Source organism: Lycorma delicatula, chromosome 3 (genome assembly GCF_047948215.1).
Source record: "Lycorma delicatula isolate Av1 chromosome 3, ASM4794821v1, whole genome shotgun sequence".
NCBI lineage: Eukaryota > Metazoa > Arthropoda > Insecta > Hemiptera > Fulgoridae > Lycorma > Lycorma delicatula.
This window is the reverse complement of record NC_134457.1, coordinates 203947122-203965047: the sequence shown is the minus strand read 5'-3', so window position 1 is coordinate 203965047 and position 17926 is coordinate 203947122. Positions and strand designations below refer to the sequence as shown.

The following is a 17926-nucleotide window of genomic DNA, read 5'->3' as shown; positions in this document are numbered from 1 at the left end:
AACTAGGCACGTGCGATCCGCAAAGCCGCACCCACTGCAAGCCATCCAGGAGCTCCATGGCTCACCTAGTACTAAAAGCTCATATGGCATATTAAAGTCACAAAATAATAATAGTAAGCAAATTAGAGATACAATTTATTTTTATTTAATAAATTTTACAAAAAATCATAAACATATTTACTTTATAACATTCATGTTTTGCTTTTTATTACAGCAAGTAAATTTACTACAACTGGAAGAGGAAGTGCTTGATATTAGTAATGGTGATATTGAAAAAGATCCGTTAGAAATTGAAGGGACTGACTTAGTTAAATCAGAAAATTGGAAAGATGAAAATAAAGTGGTAAAAGTGTATTAGATTTTACACACAGTGGAACACCAATTATCCAGATGGACCTTTGCAAGGCCAAATTTGGATAATTGTAAACGACAATTTAAAAAAGTTTTATCATATATACTGCAGATATCATTTTAATGTTTAATAGGTAAGACACTAAGTAAAAAAAATAAAAAAGTAAATGTATCTCCATAAAATTAAGAAATTTGGAACATATGTACAATGTAAGAAAAAAAGAGATATAGTAATACGGTACAATGTGTAGAAATTTGCTTTTATAATTAGTTTTACAGAGGCTGGTATCTATATGTTTTTGCTAAATGAATACAAAAACGTCAATTGAAAAACTCAGTAAAATAAATATCAATAAAAATAATTTACATTGAAGCAAAGATTTATTTTTTCAAATAATGTATAGGTTTTTTTTTAAATTCCCTAGTTTGGATTTAAGTAGTCCAGTTAGTTGAACATCTGGAAAATTTACATCCTACTGTATTTTTCATTGTTATTACTTATTTGTAAATTGTAAATTTTGGATTACATGCAGTTCATTTCTTAACTCATATATATATATATATATATACACATATATAAAAAATGTTTTTGGGTCTATGCCCATCTTTAATGATATTTTTTGTTTAATGAATTCTTCTTTATTTACATTTACACATTAATTTTAAGCTTTTTACATTTCATTTTTTAAAAAATTGTTTGTTAATAAAATTAAAATATTTTAAAACTTTCAGAACAAATATTTGTTCAGTCAAGAGAATGAAAACGTATTCCAATCTTACGATTGCAATTGATGTGTGTGTATATATATATATATATATATATATATATATATATATATATATATATATTTATTTATTTATATCACATTTGGGTATAACATTTAAGATCAGACTTTCTAAATTTTCTTCAAAGTAACTTTTACAAAAGTCAGATTGAGCCTCCACAGAGAGCTGTTGGCTATATGTGGAACAAACATGAGAATATTGTCTGGTGAACTGAATCTAATCAAACTTCATAGCTTCATTTATCATCAAATCACACCTCACTAGAGCACATCTAGAGTTGTAACTCAGGACCTAGTCTCACTACAGGTAACCCCTTGACAGTCAACCATGAAAGGTCTTTTAAGAAATACTTCACCGTCTGAACTAAACAACACCAGAGTTCAGAGAAGGCAGCATTTGGATATGGTGGACTGCCATTTAGAAGATAACATGCAATCGGAGGACTGGAATGCCTCAACACTACGTAAACAAATAACAAAAATACAAAGTCCAAAGTCAAACCAAAGCAAATCACCTACATTTCCATACACAATCTACGCTCACTGATGCAGACTGGTAAACTAAAAATAATAACTGGCCAAATTGACCACCGCAAAATAGTTTGAGACTATTTGTGTAACCGTGCGGCTCTGTTTGGAGATGCGCCGCTCTCTGTGGAAGGTCCTCATCGGGGGAATCCTGCAGGGTTTCGTTCTCGGTTCTCTGCTCTGTAGTTTGGTATTTGACGGATTTCTTTGGCTGACATTCCCGAAAAGGTTCGCGGCTCGTGCTTTCGCCGATGACTGTCTCCTGTTGGTTCGTGGTGGTTTGCGGCCGCGGCTTGCGGAACGGAAGCGGGCTGCTTTGACGACCGGTTACGGCTGGATGGGTGTGTAGAATTTTGGGATTTCTGTGCCCAAAACGAAGTTTTTGGCACAGAAATCCCAAAATCTTGTAGACTGTGGTGAACCATCACTTCGGGATAGACGAAACCAGCTTTTATTATCTTATTTTGCTCGTCTCAAAGGACAGCCAAATCACCCAGCTTTTGACTCGTTCTTTAGAAATCCTAATTTAAGAAAGTACGAGGACCATCCACATTGTACTGCATCAGTAGGTGTTCGTACCCGACGTCTACTGCAGCATATAAATGTTTACACACCGTCATTCTTTCCAACGTATCCTTGCTCATATCCACCGCGGGGAATAAACCTTATAAATTTTACTTTTGACCTTACGACATACAATAAACAATCAACACTATTTATTGTCTTCCAGCAAATATTTCAGTGTGTTCTCTCCAAGATGAACCCAGACGCGGTGGTATACATTGATGGATGGAAACAAAACGATACAGTTGATTGTGCATTTGTTGTCAATGAAAGAACTTATATGTGTTGGTTCTGTGTTCTGATTTTGTTATCCGAGTAGGGAGTCTTTTACACTCCCTATCGGAATTTCTCAAATTTTATTTGTTTTTTTTTTTTTTAAGTTGTAAGATTTTAGTGATATTAGTTGTAAGTAATTCTGTAAATATAATAGTTTTAAGTTTTATTTCACCGTTTTAATTTTTGCTTTTAACTCAGTTTTAATTTTTTATTATATAATTTTATATTAGTTTTAAGTTTTATTTAATTTTACTATTTTAGTTTTTAACCTAGTTCTAAGTTTTATGTTAGCGGTTTTATATTTTTTTATTTTTGTCTTTTTGTTACCCGAGAATGGGAGTTTTGCACCCATCTCGGACCTTGTTAAATTATATTTACTTTTGTGTTTACCCGTGATATTAGTTTTAAGTTTTACTACCTCCGTTAGATTAGTTTTTAATTTATTTTATTTTTTTCATAAAAAAATGATAACACATAGACGTTTTTTGCCCTCAAAAAACAAAAAAAAATTAATGCCTCTTTGAGAGGACGAAACAAGTGGTAATCAGAAGGGGCAAGATCAGGACTGTACGTAGGATGAGCCGGTACTTCAAAGTTGAGTTTCTGGAGCTTTTCATCAGTGCGGGCAGCAGTATGTGGACGGGCATTGTCGTGCAACAACACAAAAACTTTCGACAGCAGTCCTCGGCGTTTGCTTCGAATCGCAGGCTTCAGCTTGACAGTAAGCATCTCACTGTAACGCGCACTGTTTATTGTCGTGCCCCTTTCCTCATAATGTTCCAGTACTGGGGTCTTGTGAGTCTCAAAAAACCGTAAGCATCAGTTTTCATCAAAATATGATGAAAAACCCGTGTCATAAATCACAGATTAGTAACATATGTTAGTATAAGTGAACGTAGATTCAGAAAACTACATTTTATAAAAATTCCCACCACTCAAAAGGCTATTCATATTGACAAAAACCCATTTTTACTGTAAACTCTTATTCATTACGAATCGTTATGTGTTACATGTTTACCGATATCATTTGTCAGAAAAGATATTTATAGACCTCAAATAAAGTGACGTATTTATTTCTAAGTGCGTGCAATCCACAGCACCTATTACGCTCGGCATTTTAAAGCGAGAACTCCATTTTCTCTTGGCTTCATTTAACTCATGAGCATTCTGTGGGAAGCGAATCCACTCAGATGCCTTTTCGTTTATTTTATTCAGAACGTAATCGAAAGTTTTGCATACTGTAGAACGGTGATTAGCCCTAAGAGAATAGGTTTTTGACAGATTCTTCATGCCTATAATTAATTTTTTTTTTTCAGCTGCTTTGTGTTGGCCATTAGTTCTCTCAACTTTTAGTCATTATTCATTTCTACATTTAGCTGCAAACATGTATGTATTGCATAGTTTTTCTGAAGGTAAGATAATCAATTAAAACTTTTTCATTATTACTTTATTATCAGATTAAAATTTAAATATTGAGGTTATTTTTTTATTAGTTTATTTTTTATTTTTTTTTTGTATTATATAAATTGGAAATTTAGTATTGATATGGTAATTCTAAAAAAAGACAATTCATTTTCAGTGAATCTTATTCTTTTCATAAATTTCTGTCCTAACACTATTTTCCATATGGTTCAAGACATTATTATGTAACATATATTTCATAACAAGAAAGTACTTTTCTGTATTTTTCATTGTACAGTGTATATCATTTGCTCTCAGTCAAATGATGCAATCTTGCAAGTGCTTCCGTTTGAGTTTGTAATCCACGGTCATAAAATTTCAGAAACTACGTAACTCCACTACTATAGTTTTTTTTACAGTATCAGAGTAATGTTTATCATTATGTCTTGAAGTAAGAATTCAGTTTTCAAAGCCTCCTTGTATCTTAACAAAAATATATATAATTGAAATTATTTGCTTGAATTTAGAAGCCAAGTGATACGCTTATATCTGACCATAAAATTAAAATCTAATTTTGACATCATGAATGTTACTCATTCTTTGCTTGTTCACATTTTTTGTTTTTGCATGTGTTCATTAGTAACAGTGTTATTATAGTGTACTGATTTATATATCTTGACTTATATAATAATGTTTTTCACACTATACCAACTTGCATATCTTTATTTATTTGTTATAGACTTACTGTAGATCAGCGAAATTACAATATGCTAAATAAACAGCTCAAGAATTCTTGAGAAATTATTTCCAACAATTATAATTGTTTTAATTGACTGGTTTGATTCAGACAGTGTATTGGTAAAGTTTGATAAAACAAACTATTGATTTTATTTAGAAAAAAATATTCAATGTTATGATCTGACCAGGTCTTACAGTTATTTTGTTCTATCACCAATTTTCAAGTGGTAACTGAGGTAGTCTTCTTAATTGCTTTGTGCATTTAAATTTAACTAAAAATTTAAGTACCATTTGTTTTATTTTACAAAATTTAAACCATATTTTCAATTCTGAAACAATGCTTTGCATATTGGTTTTAAAAAACCCATATCAGAATAATTTTTCCTTTTTTTAATTTGAAAAATTAACTACTGAACTTTTATTCTATTACCATTAGAGAATTAGCTAAAAAAAATTAAAAATAATTTAAAGGTAGGTTAATGACTGACTGTCTTAAATACCCTATGGTAATCGTTGGAGTATCAAATATCAGAATACCTTTAAAAGAGGAAGATATTTTTGTGTATATATATTAGAATTAAAATTTATAATAGATGATTACCAATCAGTGTGAAAAGTATTTCTGGTGCTAAGAATTCTACAGCCAAGAACAGACAATTTAAATGAATGTGTAATTAAATTTAAATTTATTTAACTTAAATATTTACACCGTTTAACTGCAAAAACTAAAGTTATGCCATTCATCTTGCATTTACTTAAAAATTATTTTAGGTTACCATAATGTAGGTAGTAACCATCGATAAGTTACACTTTCTTGAATTCATGAATGTAATTTCACTGTAATCCACAGTAACATCTTAAAGAAGGTCCATTGAAATCTTGTCAAATTCTAGCCTTCAGTTGATTAATTTTATTTTGGAGGTAATGAGAGAATGCTCAGCTCTTTAAAGATCCCCATAAAAAGAATTTTATAATAAGGTGAAAAGTTTGTGATTGAATGAAGGCTAATGAAGAAGCAAGATAAAGGAGCACATACCCCAATTTTTGAAAATATTAATGTAGGGTTAGTGTTTTATGGTTGTAAATTATGGATAATAGGAAAACCAGAAAGGGAAAGTGTAAATAGAGATTTTTGAAACATCATGTTACAAGAGGATGTTGAAAGTTGGTAGTTTAATAAATCGCTAAAGAAAAGATCTTAACAGAAACATGAGAGAAAAGAAAGTTTTGGCAGAATCTTAACAGTCAAAGTTGGTTGGGGGTGAATAAATTTATAGCTGATGGAGATCAATAGTTTGGTGATGGAGAGATAAGTAGTTAAGATAAAAACTGTAGAGGAGTTGATGATTATAAAATGTGTGAAACGGACAATGGAGGATGAATGATGTAATAAATATACTAATGTTGAACGATTAGGATAGAACAGAAGAAAGGATTTGTGAATAAATAGCATGAAACCAGGCAATTGACTGACTTCAAAATAAATTAAAGATCCAATAATTTCTCTGCTGCTGTTCCAGGACATGTTTGCAGCTTCTAAAAAGATCTTGTTGTGCAGTAATTGATATTCTTGGATTGTAGGTACTAAGTAGTCAGTCCTCTTCTCCTAAATCCATACATTTTAATTCATAATATAATTTTACTGTTTATAGCCAAAAGACATTTGAATCATGTCATTAATTTGTTCTGAAGTCACAATAGCCTCTCTGCCACCATAATTTTTATATTTATTTTTTCACAGCACAGCAGTCACCATTTTGTTTTTTAAATGTGTTTAATATTAATGTATTCTACACTTCTGACCAATCAATATGACATGTAACTAAATGGCAATGACTAGAAAACTAAATGGTGTCATAAACTTTGAATTTACTCTGAATAATTCAAAATTATCCATTCACACCCGCCGCTTTTTTTTAAAATGAATTTACGTTATTGAATGCAGTAATTATATGATGTATGCAAATCTATATTCAATAAATAAATAAAACTGTAAATAAAAGATGGTATTTTTGGATTTACAAAATATTGACTTCACTGTGGGTTTTTTCAAATTTTATTTTTCTTTATACTTGGTGTTAAATAGTTTTGGAATCATTCTGCTGTGGTAATCAAATTTATGGACATAATTTGCATTATCTTTAAAAATATATTAATAAAAGAAATTATGGTATCGTTTACATTGTTTATAATGTTTTTGTTCTTTTTAGGAACTGTCGCTGCCCTGGGCAAAGAACAATTTGTTGGATTGTACATGGCGGCTGGTTGCATATCCTCATTAACTAGTTTATTATATAAATCTGTTTTTGGAGTATCTGGGCTTTCATTGGGAGCAGTATGTTTTTTTTTTTTTTTTGTTTTACTTTATATAAGTATATATAGTTTTTTAATAATTAAAATACTTTTTTAAAATTTAATATTTTAAAAAATAACTGAAAATAATAACTGTAAAGGTCATCCAGAAAATAAAAACCATTCCATTACATTAACTCATTCTAAGCCAAATTTCATGACTAAATACATTACTATTGTGTCCTGTATGAAATACATGTAAAACACTGAATTTCTCTGAAATTTGCAATTCAAAGGATGATCCAGTTTTTTCTACTAAAAAAGCTCATCCTGTAGAAAGAAATCGATAGTCAAATTAGAAAAGTGTATATGAGGTTGTAAATTAAGTATGAGAAAATGGGAATCATATTTAATAAAAAACGATCAGCTCATCATTCATACAGTATTTTACAAGAAAAATTGTTCTGGTTATTTTTATCTTATGACTGAAAAACTGAATCAGAAAATTGATATTAATTGAGATTCATAAAAATCGGCAACTCATTCATTATTGACAGATTATTTATTATACACAGATTTTCAAAGTCTGTTGTAAGAAATATGTTAGTGAACCTCTAAAGTACAAAAAAATTTGTACCGATGAGTTCATTGACCTGCTGCCTGAAGAAAGCAATAAACAATGCATGGAAGCGGCTTTTGATATTTCTTCACTGGTATAAGAAATAAGTTGGGGATTTTTTTAAATATTTTATTCCATACTGCCCTTATCTGGCCCCCAGTGATTTAAACAAATTTTTTCATGAAAATTTTTAAGCTGAATCATTTTATAAGTGACAAAAAATTATGCATTCTGTATTTTACTTAACTTTTAGTTAATTTAACTCTTAATATGAGTATTCTCTATATGTATTTAATACAATGTCAATTATTGTGATAAAATTGTAATGGTTTTTGTGCGCTAGTATAAGTGCTAAGTATAATATTATCTTTAACTATAATATTATCTTTGACAATTAATTTTATTTTTATAACTGTTTAATTTAAATACAATTTTATCAAATCATTCACCTAGTCATCGATTTACTATATTAATATAGAAACTGTTAAAATAGGTTGCTATGTATTCTATTTTTACACAAATCTTTCTCTTAATAATATCTTTAGGAAGTATTCTTTAGTGTCACTGCTTTTATCTGCCTGTAGCAATTAACAAGTTTCCTTTCTATGCGACATTATTTTTTAGAAAAGAGAGCAGTGATAAACCATAAAATGGTTTAGATTGTTTTTTTAGTTTTAATTGTTTAGATTTTTAGTGAAGCATTCTTTGTGTTGTAGTTATGAAAAGCTCACGTAATTAGAAAAAAATTCAAATTTTAATATTATAGCGAAATTATAATTTTTCAGGAAATATGAAATCACCATAAAAAAAAAAAAAACATTCCAATGTGTTATACAGAATATAAAAGTATAGCATGTAAATGATTTTGAAAATGTAAACTTGTTACAAGCACACTAAAAGAATATATAAAATTAAAATAAAAGACTAATGGAAAGAAAAAAATTATTCCAGAATTTAATTGTTTATTTGTTCATTATTCATTCACATCAGACCAAAATTAGACTATGAAATGTCTTATTTCATTCTATTTATTTCATAATACTCTGGTAACTTCATTAATATCTTTTGGCTGTTGTACGATCTGAACATTTCATGAAAATCTCATCTATTCCTTATTCCTTTTGTTTTCAGGTAAAATTCATCTGCTCCATAGTAAATTTTCTTTAGCACAAGAAGCAGATTTTTCAAGCAAAATTTTGATATCCTGTGTCAGACATGTCTTCTCTTGCTCATATTATGTAACAATTTTCTTCTAAAGTTGACCTTTCTGGTTTTGCATGTATTTCTTACCAGTATTGTTGCTTTTAATACCAGTAAGCCGTGTTAAGTGATATGTAAAAATTAAAACAGGTTGTTCTGGTAAGTGGTTGCCAAGAAAAAAATGTTTTCAAGACTGTGAGATCCAAAATAGAACAAGTGAAACACTTATAATTAATTAATTTAATTATCCAGTAACACTGAAAAACACTTTTAGCTAACATTATCGATTAGCATCTATACTTCAACTTTCTGCAGGCATGCTCCGAGCATATTCATTGACACTACACATTTCTCACTTACTAGTACATGATCCAAGTAATCAAAAGCCTTGCAGTAAAGAAAAAGGTGGGGTCCCTCTTCCCTACTTGGTTTACTAAATACTGAATAAGCACTAGCATAACAGTTGTTGACTTATCCCTATCAAAATAAATTTAAATAAGTAAGTAATAAACTCAATTAAGTTAATTTTAACTTAGTATTTAATTTATTTAGGTTATATTAGTTTTGATTAACGCTGTAATTTTGTATTTTTGGAATAAATTTTTGTGTTATAGTCTGGTGCTATAATGGCCATCATTGGTTATGTTTGTACTGCCTACCCAGATACTGACATGTCACTAATATTTTTACCATTTGTACATTTTAAAGCTCATCATGTAAGTTTAATTACATATAATATTTTATTAATTAAAATTTATTTAAAAAATTTTATTATAGTATAATAGTGTTTTTTTCTTTTTTGAGTTTACAGGTAGGCTTTATTTCAGTGTTTATGCACTGTGCAGATGCTTTATAATTATGTGGTGCATTCCTTTCGACGTTAGGTTAGTTGCTCTGTGGACAACCATTGGGTGTAATAAACCGAGATGTCAGTTGTTGAGCTGTGATTGAACATGCTTCAATTCATGTTGTTTCATTTATCAGAGTCAATTGTTGCAAGAAATATAATGTTTCTTTCTGTTGAGGAGGGCATTTTTCTCGTTGAACACATTTTTCATGAAGGTAACAAGTATATCGATTTAATAAAGCACTAGTTTTCTGAATTGAATTGCTCAAAGTGGAAGACCACCAAAACTAAACGAACAGAAGCTGCTGGAAATTTCAGCATGAAAGCCATATCTTGGGGTTAACCAGGCCCAACTATGTCATTCCTGAGCGCCCATCCAAGGACCGTGACTCAGTCTGTACATTTTCTTGCATGCCTATAATCGGGACCCAATTATGTTGGGCCCTGATTAACAAATGAACTTACATTTGTTAACCACCAGTTTCAGTCCATGTGTTTGTATCCGCTTGTCAGTTAAAGATAATGCAGAATTGCCTCTTGTCTGTATTTCCTCTTCCGTCCTTCCGCTGACAAGGACCACAAGGTCATCATCGGCATATGCAATGGTCTCCGTCTGTGCTGGCAGACAAAGTTTCAACACGCTGTCATAAACCACATTCCAAAGCAGGGGCCTCAGCACTGACCCCTGTGGAACACCTCCAAACAGCTGAAACCAATAACCGCCTTGTTGTGTATCAGCTGTGGCCCACTTATCCTTTAGATAATCTCCAACCTGCCTGCACAGTTAATTAGTAATGCCTTTCTCTCTCAGCGACACCATAATGGATCCCCACAGTATGGAGCCGAATGCATTCTTTACATCTAACAAAATCATCATCCGCATATTCCTCGTTCTCCATGTGCCCTCTCTTTCTCTCGCAGCCCAGTTTATCACTCTTGAGATCACCTGGGTAGTCGACTTTCCCTTACAGAAGCCATATTGGTTTAAGTGAATATCCATCCCAGCTTTTAGTTCATCAATTACTGCCAGCATCCTTTTCACCACTTTAGCCGTGGTATTTAACAGGCAGATAGGATGATACTCTGCTGGCCAACCAGCTGGTCCTCCCTTGGGGAGGAAGACCACCCATACCTCCTTCCAGCAAACCGGGAAGAAGCCACTCTCCAGACCCCTATTAACCATGATCTCCCAAAAGATCCATCTCACAAGGCTTTTGAGAATCAGTGCAGGAATCCCATCAGATCCAGGACTCCGTTTGTCACCCAATCTACCAATTGCCCAGGTCACCTCATCCATCGTGAATCTGCGTGCCTTAGAGTCCTGTTGTCTCTCTATGTCTTGTTCCTGACAGAACCCCAACCCCAATGAATTACACAAACAATCTTACAAAAATTGGAGTCTGGGTCAAATACGCATTGTGGGTCCAAACTTTTTTAAAAATACTGATATTGTGAAAAAATAGTGACTGTTATTGTGCTGTTTTAACAAACTTCATTAGTCAGTTAACAGAAATGGAAATTATCACGGTTTGTTCAAACAAGATTGTGCCACAGTGTACACAACTAAACAGGTCAATTATGTTTTTATGAAATGTCTTCGGTGAATGAATCATTTGAAGGGGTTTGTAGCCTGCACAATCACCCAATCTGACTATCTTACTTTCTACAGCAGTGAAACAAGAAGTGTATCACAACAGATCACACACAGTTGACAAACTAAAATCCTCATTAACGACATACGTAAGAGACATTCCAGTACACCAGCTGGTTAAAGTGTTTGAAAACAAATTGAAATGTGTGCAGTTTTGGTCTGATGTTGGAGGAGGTCATTTTCAACACTTTTTATAAACTATTCTAGTAATTACAGTATCCATTTTTATAAAGTAATACTAAGAAAATTTCATTACTTTTTTCTTGTGCACAGCAATTTTCTGAATGCACTGTAATCTAACTGCCTATGTGGTTGAAAAATACTTAGTTTATTTTTGTCTGCTCCATAGCAAGGGAAGGTTTAGTAAATCCCCCGTTTCTACCATCCTAGTCAAAAAGAATAATACTTAACATCCAATTTGTTTATGAATAATTTTAATGATGAAAAGCTAAATGGTTAATTTGACTAAAACACTACTTACTTGCAAGTTCTTTTTTTTCTTTTTTTTTTAATGATATTTAGTCTATGCTTATGTAAATTTAAATGTGTTTTACACTTTGTGATTACTGTACAGTAATACAGTAGAAACCTAGTAATCGTGACTTAAAATAGTACTTGGTCTGATCACTAAATATCTTGATTAACCAGAATTATCTTTCAGTCCATTTCTTTATTTAGTATTTTAGACAGCATGCATATTGCTATTGTGTAATGATTTATAAAATCTTAATCATCATAAAAATAGGTTTGCGGTTCTGACAATCAAAAGAATGAACATGAGAAGGTGAGATTGGAATATTATAGGCGGGTACCAGATAATTTTCTTTCCAAGTATGTCAAAAGAATGTTTATGGGAAAGAAAAGATAAATTTTTAGACAAAAACATTATCAATACCTGGTAACATATTGTGGTTACTAAACAAGTGTAAAATAGTTATTAAATGAAGTGCACCAACTGTCCTTTCTTGCCCGCTTTAAAAGGAGTGGAGGAAATCTCCCAATATACCAATGCCAAAATTTCAGATAACTTAAATAGGGATTATTTAGTTAATAAATAGTTTTTCTAATTATTCCTTGAAAAATATTTATTTCTAAACCAAATTATGTAATATTTATATTCATAAGAATTAAATTATGTAATTCTTATATTACATAATTTATAATAATGTAATCAAATTAATATAATTTCTACGTAATCTAACTTACTTTTGTTTCCTTTATTAGCTAAACCTCGGTTTACATTTCTACTTTTCTCATTTTAAGTATATAAATTTGTGAAGAACATAGCTTCTAGATGTAAGACAAGTCATTCATAATTAGAAGATTAAAAATATAGGTGTAAAAAAAGATTAAGAAAGATTCCCTTGACATTCAAGTTGAATATATAGGGTAGACTTGACCATCAGTTATCTATTTTTTTTATCAGTGTCTATTTAAAATTCTAAATTTATCTTTAGATCTTACATATTCAAAATTTAATCTTTTATGAAATAAATAAAATAATCAGTTCTACAACAATCTGTTTTTCTGTCTACAGTAACGTTGTGTACAACAATAATGTTTTAAATATTAAAAAACATGATTTTTCATCATTTTAAGTTGTTAAATTTTAGAGGAATACAATGTGATAAACAAGTGATAACAATGCGATATGCTCGTATATATATAAAATCCAAACATGGAAATTGTTTTTATATTTTCATTCATTATATTTGCTTCAAAATTGTTATTAGAAATAATTATTTTATTTGACAGGCCTTAACTAGTCTGTATTAACAGGTATGTTTTGCATTAAGAAGTAAATTTAATAATTTTTATTTTTTTTAGGCTATAAAAGCAATAATGACATTGGATGCTGCTGGTATTTTATTTAAGTGGCAATTTTTCGATCATGCAGCACATCTTGGTGGTGCCATAGTAGGAATGTAAGATATAAATTAAAAATGTTATTCTTTTACTTTTAAGAGATTAACAGTTGTAGAGATTAATAGTTAATAAATTATAAGTGCAAACTTACGTCTTAAATATAAGCTAAAAATAAACAGATCCTTGGAGATTTAATCATTTTTGACAATCTTTTATATGATATTTTTCTTCATTTATACATCATCATAAAAATATAACTAATTGCTGATGAACTTTTATGAAATAAATAACATAATCAGTTCTACAACAATCTGTTTTTCTGTCTACAGTAACATTGTATACAACAATAATGTTATTTTATATTTTAAGATAACATGTGTAAAATACAATGGAATGCCGATTATCCAGACTGCCATTTACAAGGCCAAATCCAGGTAAATGGAAAATTAAAAAAGGTTCATCATAAGTGTGGACATACCATTCCGATGTATAATGGGTATCACACTTAATAAAAATATGAAAGTATAAAAAATAATTGTATTACAGTAAAAAGATACTCAGAACATAAGTAAGTACAATATAATAAAAAACAGATACAATTAGACGTTACAAAAATCGAATGTGGTAGAAATTTGCTAATAAAAGAATCTGAATTTATAAAAACTATTTTAAATAAATTAAAATTTACTACTACCTTACTGTTTTATAAAAAATGTCATTTCAAAAACTTACAAAAACATATTGAAGAGAAATTGCATTTATTATAAAAATATATTATTTTAAAACTGTTAAAAAAATAGAAAAAAAATTACAGTACGTTTCATAGAATAAAACTTTAATAATACTAACATTTAATAATTTAAACATACCTTTAAAAATACTATTTCTTTTTAAAAAAAATCAAGAATGTATATTTGCTTGTATGTTGATCTTCATTTAGGAGCTACAGTAGCCAACATGTAACAGTGCGCTTGGATGATCAGCCCACACATCTGCTATATTATTGTTCTCTAAAACACTGGCACACCATGATTAGTCAATTCTTAGTAGCATAAACATGATGTATGATACGTTGGGTAGTAATTGTCGCCACTCCAAGCTCACCGTTATTTGGCGGCAACTGTACGAGATCACATAATCATTTTAACAAAGAATCTGTATGCTTTAACTGTTCAATAATGATGGAAAAAAATTAAGTTTGTGTGAGACAGCCCTGGATGTAAGTCATTGCCTTTTTTTGAGCTGTTGGCTGATCATATATGGTATCTACAATCTCATCATTGCACAAAATTTAGTACCCTGGGTTATTGTCATCACTAATGATCCATTCATCAACATTCTCGAAATCACAGTCTGTATTGCCCGATATGAAATCTCTTGTGTAAAATTCCTTACGTTATAAAATCTGCACGATGCATTACATCAGTATTGTTGGCATTGTTTTATTTAAAATTTCATTCCACATTCTTTGCTAATATCACCCTTCTGTCAGAGTTCCATGCATAGGCCACATAAAACAGCAATCTTTTAGATTAATGTCTTTGATTATCTTAATTATGCCACGTACATCTTCATTATCAGCCAAAAGAGTTCTTTCCATGTCCTCTGAAACCAGGGTGAACCCAACTGTACATAACCCTACCTTCTCCAGTATGCGAACGCTGTGCTGGAGTCTTCTGTTGAATCGCTGGTCCTTTGGGAACAGAATTTCGGTTTTAGTTAATAATATTTCAGTACTTGTTGTTCCTCTTGAAAAAAACTAACAAACTGGGAGTTTGAAAAGACTTCGACCAACCTTTTCAGCTGAAGAGGTATCGAACGATAAAGAAACAAGTAATGTAACAGAGAGTGCTAAATTATTTAATGTATGGTTTCTTTTAGTAAAGTGTAACAAGGAAGTTAAATCTTTTTCTAAGGTTTCTCTCTTTGTAATAAGTAAGTGCATAATAACAGCTCTGGCTTTGAAATTTATTAAAAAACTTAGTAATGGTGCCCAGGTAAGTAATGATAACAAGAGTCGGAAACTCCTAGCCCTTAGGTGCATGGGGAAGGACAAAGTGATAGTGGAGCCCAATAATACACTAAATTCCAGCAGGAGAGTGTATCTTTCTAAGAGTGATCTTTTACCATGAGTTGGCTGGTATTGAATTATCTGAAATATCAGAAGATCTATCATCGCAGTCAGTCACTTCTGTGCAGAGGATTATGAATAAGTAAAATGGTTGTGTCAACATTTTCACTTATCCTAACCTTTTTTACTCCAACTGTTCCTAAGCGAATAAGACTTGGCTACCTCTCTGTCTGTGTGTGACCATTCATACCAAACCCAAGATGCTGCGTACAGTATCAGGGTTTTGATCACAACAAAATTGGTTGCATGAGGAACAGATTTGTCTGCATTGCAGCCGTACAGGACATGATGATAGTGCATGCTTTGAAGCTGAAAAATGTATTAATTGTAAAGGTTCGCATTTGGCAAAACTTCAAGATTGTTTCGAGGTTGCCCCCTTTCCAAGGAGGAACAGGCTTTATTAAAAATTTGTACCGAGCAGAAAGTGTCCTTTTGTGTAGCTTGTCAGGAATATAGAAAATCCCTCAACATGAGGAATCCTATACAACGCACTGTTAAGTTTTGTCCAGGCTCTTTCTAATAATGTACAAAAGGAGAATGCATGTCCATCATGGAAAGAACCGACCAAATTGGTCTAGGCTTTGTCAGACCAGATAAAATTCCTTACGTCTGCTTTTTCGTCACTGAATTCTTTTTAGGCAAGAAAAAGGAGGATATTTTTGGTGGAAAGGCTGATAGTGAGCAGTTTATTGAAAATCACTCAATCAGTACATCACCAAATAAAATTCCTGCTGTACCAAATATGCAGCAAACTATCAAAATCCCTATGAAGGGATGTATTAAAAAAAAAAATTGTTACCTGGTATGGTATCTCTGCCCTCCAAGGTTTCCAGGTCCCCACCACATCTCGAGGTCTCTTCACAGATATGGTGACAAATGAAGTGCCTGAAGAAGCAAATTACTTCCTAAAGGTTATAAACACCAAAAAGAAAAACTGGATCGTATTTGATAATCTACATGCAGGGTTTATATATTTTTTTTACTAACGGAAGAAAATTCTGTGGTACATTGTCTGCAGGAAATTCACCTCCTTCCCCATAATGAAGTGTCTTCTCGCAGCTAGGTCTATAAGAGATGCGGCTAAGTGTAGGTAGAGGACATGAAGGTGTGGCTGTTTTCCTGAAGGAGGTTGATTAGCCGCACAGATTCCCCTGGCTATAAACATCCCTGCAGCTCAGTGAAAGTATTGGCATCATTTAAAATGAATATCTGCAACTTATACTTTTCCCCAAATTCCAGTATCAGTGAAGACGATCTTTCCAATCTGCTTTCCCAAATACCTTTGTCCTGCCTAATAATTGGTGATTTCAACACCTTTACTATTCATCATTATGTTCTTCTTTAGGTACTATAGTTGATTGAATGACGCATAACTTTTATCTCTGCATATTGAACAATGGGTCATACACATGTATGTCATCTTCATCTGGTACATTTTCATTTGTTGATCTGCCTTTGTGTTCAACATCCCTACTTTCATGTCTTACCCACTACATGTCCTAAAACTTTAGAAGCAGTTATAGACCAGTTTTTACCTCAGTTGTTAATTGTGATTTGCCTCAGAGTCAGCCAAGCAGATGGATAGTTGGGAAAGATTGGATGCAAGAATTCCTTTGGGCAATACAACAGGAGTCGTATAGTGTGATCCACCAACTTGTCGCATATATGGCATTTATATTTGTATTGTCATGGCATTTATAGACATAGAAAAGTCATTTGATAATGTAGACTGGAATAAAATGTTCTGCATTTTAAAAAAATTTAGTGTTGAGAGCATAAGAAAGAAACCGTAATAAAAAAGGGAGTCTGAAAAAAGATGTTCCCTATCCCCGTTACTTTTATCTTTACATAGAACTAGCAGTTAATGATGTTAAAGAAAAAGTCTGATCCGGAGTAACAGTACAAGGTTAAATGATAAAGATACTACGATTTGCTGATGACATAGTAATTATATCTGAGAGTAAAAAAGATTTAGAAGAAGCAATGAATAGCATGGATTAAGTCTTACACAAGAACTACCGCATGAAAATAAACAAGAACAAAATGAAAGTAATGAAATGTAGTAGAAATAATGTTGATGGACCACTGAATATAAAAATAGGGCAAGAAAAAGATTATTAAGATAGAAGAATTTTGTTACTTGGGAAGTAGAATTACTATAGGTGGAGCAATATAAAATGCCGAATAGCACAGGTGAAAAAAGCTTCAGTCAAAAATATAATCTGCTTACATCAAAAATTAATTTAAACGTCAGGAAAACATTTTTGAAAGTATATGTTTGGAGTGTAGCTTTATATTGAAGTGAAACTTGGACGATCAGAGTACCTGAGAAGAAAAATTAGAAGATTTTGAAATGCGGTGTAATAGGAGAAATCAGATGATTGGATAAAGTGACAAATGAAGAGGTGTTGCGGCAAATTGATGAAGAAAGAATCATTTGAAAAATATAGTTAAAAGAAGAGACAGGCTTATAGGCCACATCTTAAGGAATCCTGGCATAGTTGCTTTTATATTGGAGGGACAAGTAGAAGGGAAAAAATTGTGCAGGCAGGCAATGCTTTGAATATGTAAAACAAATTGTTAGGGACGTAGGATGTAGGGGATTTACCAATATTAAATGACGGGCACTAGATAGGGAATCTTGGCAAGCTGCTTCAAACCAGTCAAATGACTGAAG

General features: G+C 31.6%; 1 protein-coding gene across 5 annotated transcripts in view; it reads left to right on the top strand.

The window, feature by feature from the left end:
• Positions 1-3622: 3622 nt before the first annotated feature.
• The window catches only part of LOC142322376 (presenilins-associated rhomboid-like protein, mitochondrial), a 33324-nt gene continuing 19020 nt past the window's right edge, over positions 3623-17926 (top strand). For 4 of the 5 annotated variants that reach the window (XR_012755830.1, XM_075361391.1, XM_075361390.1 and 1 more), the window contains exons 1-4: positions 3623-3916; positions 6854-6978; positions 9369-9470; positions 13080-13177. Coding sequence is in view for 4 of the 5 variants with exons in the window: in XM_075361391.1 (XP_075217506.1) it covers positions 3793-3916; positions 6854-6978; positions 9369-9470; positions 13080-13177 (449 nt within the window). In the remaining variant the exon portion in view is untranslated. The remainder of the gene's footprint in view (positions 3917-6853; positions 6979-9368; positions 9471-13079; positions 13178-17926) is intronic. The other variant, XM_075361393.1, reaches the window with a different exon arrangement.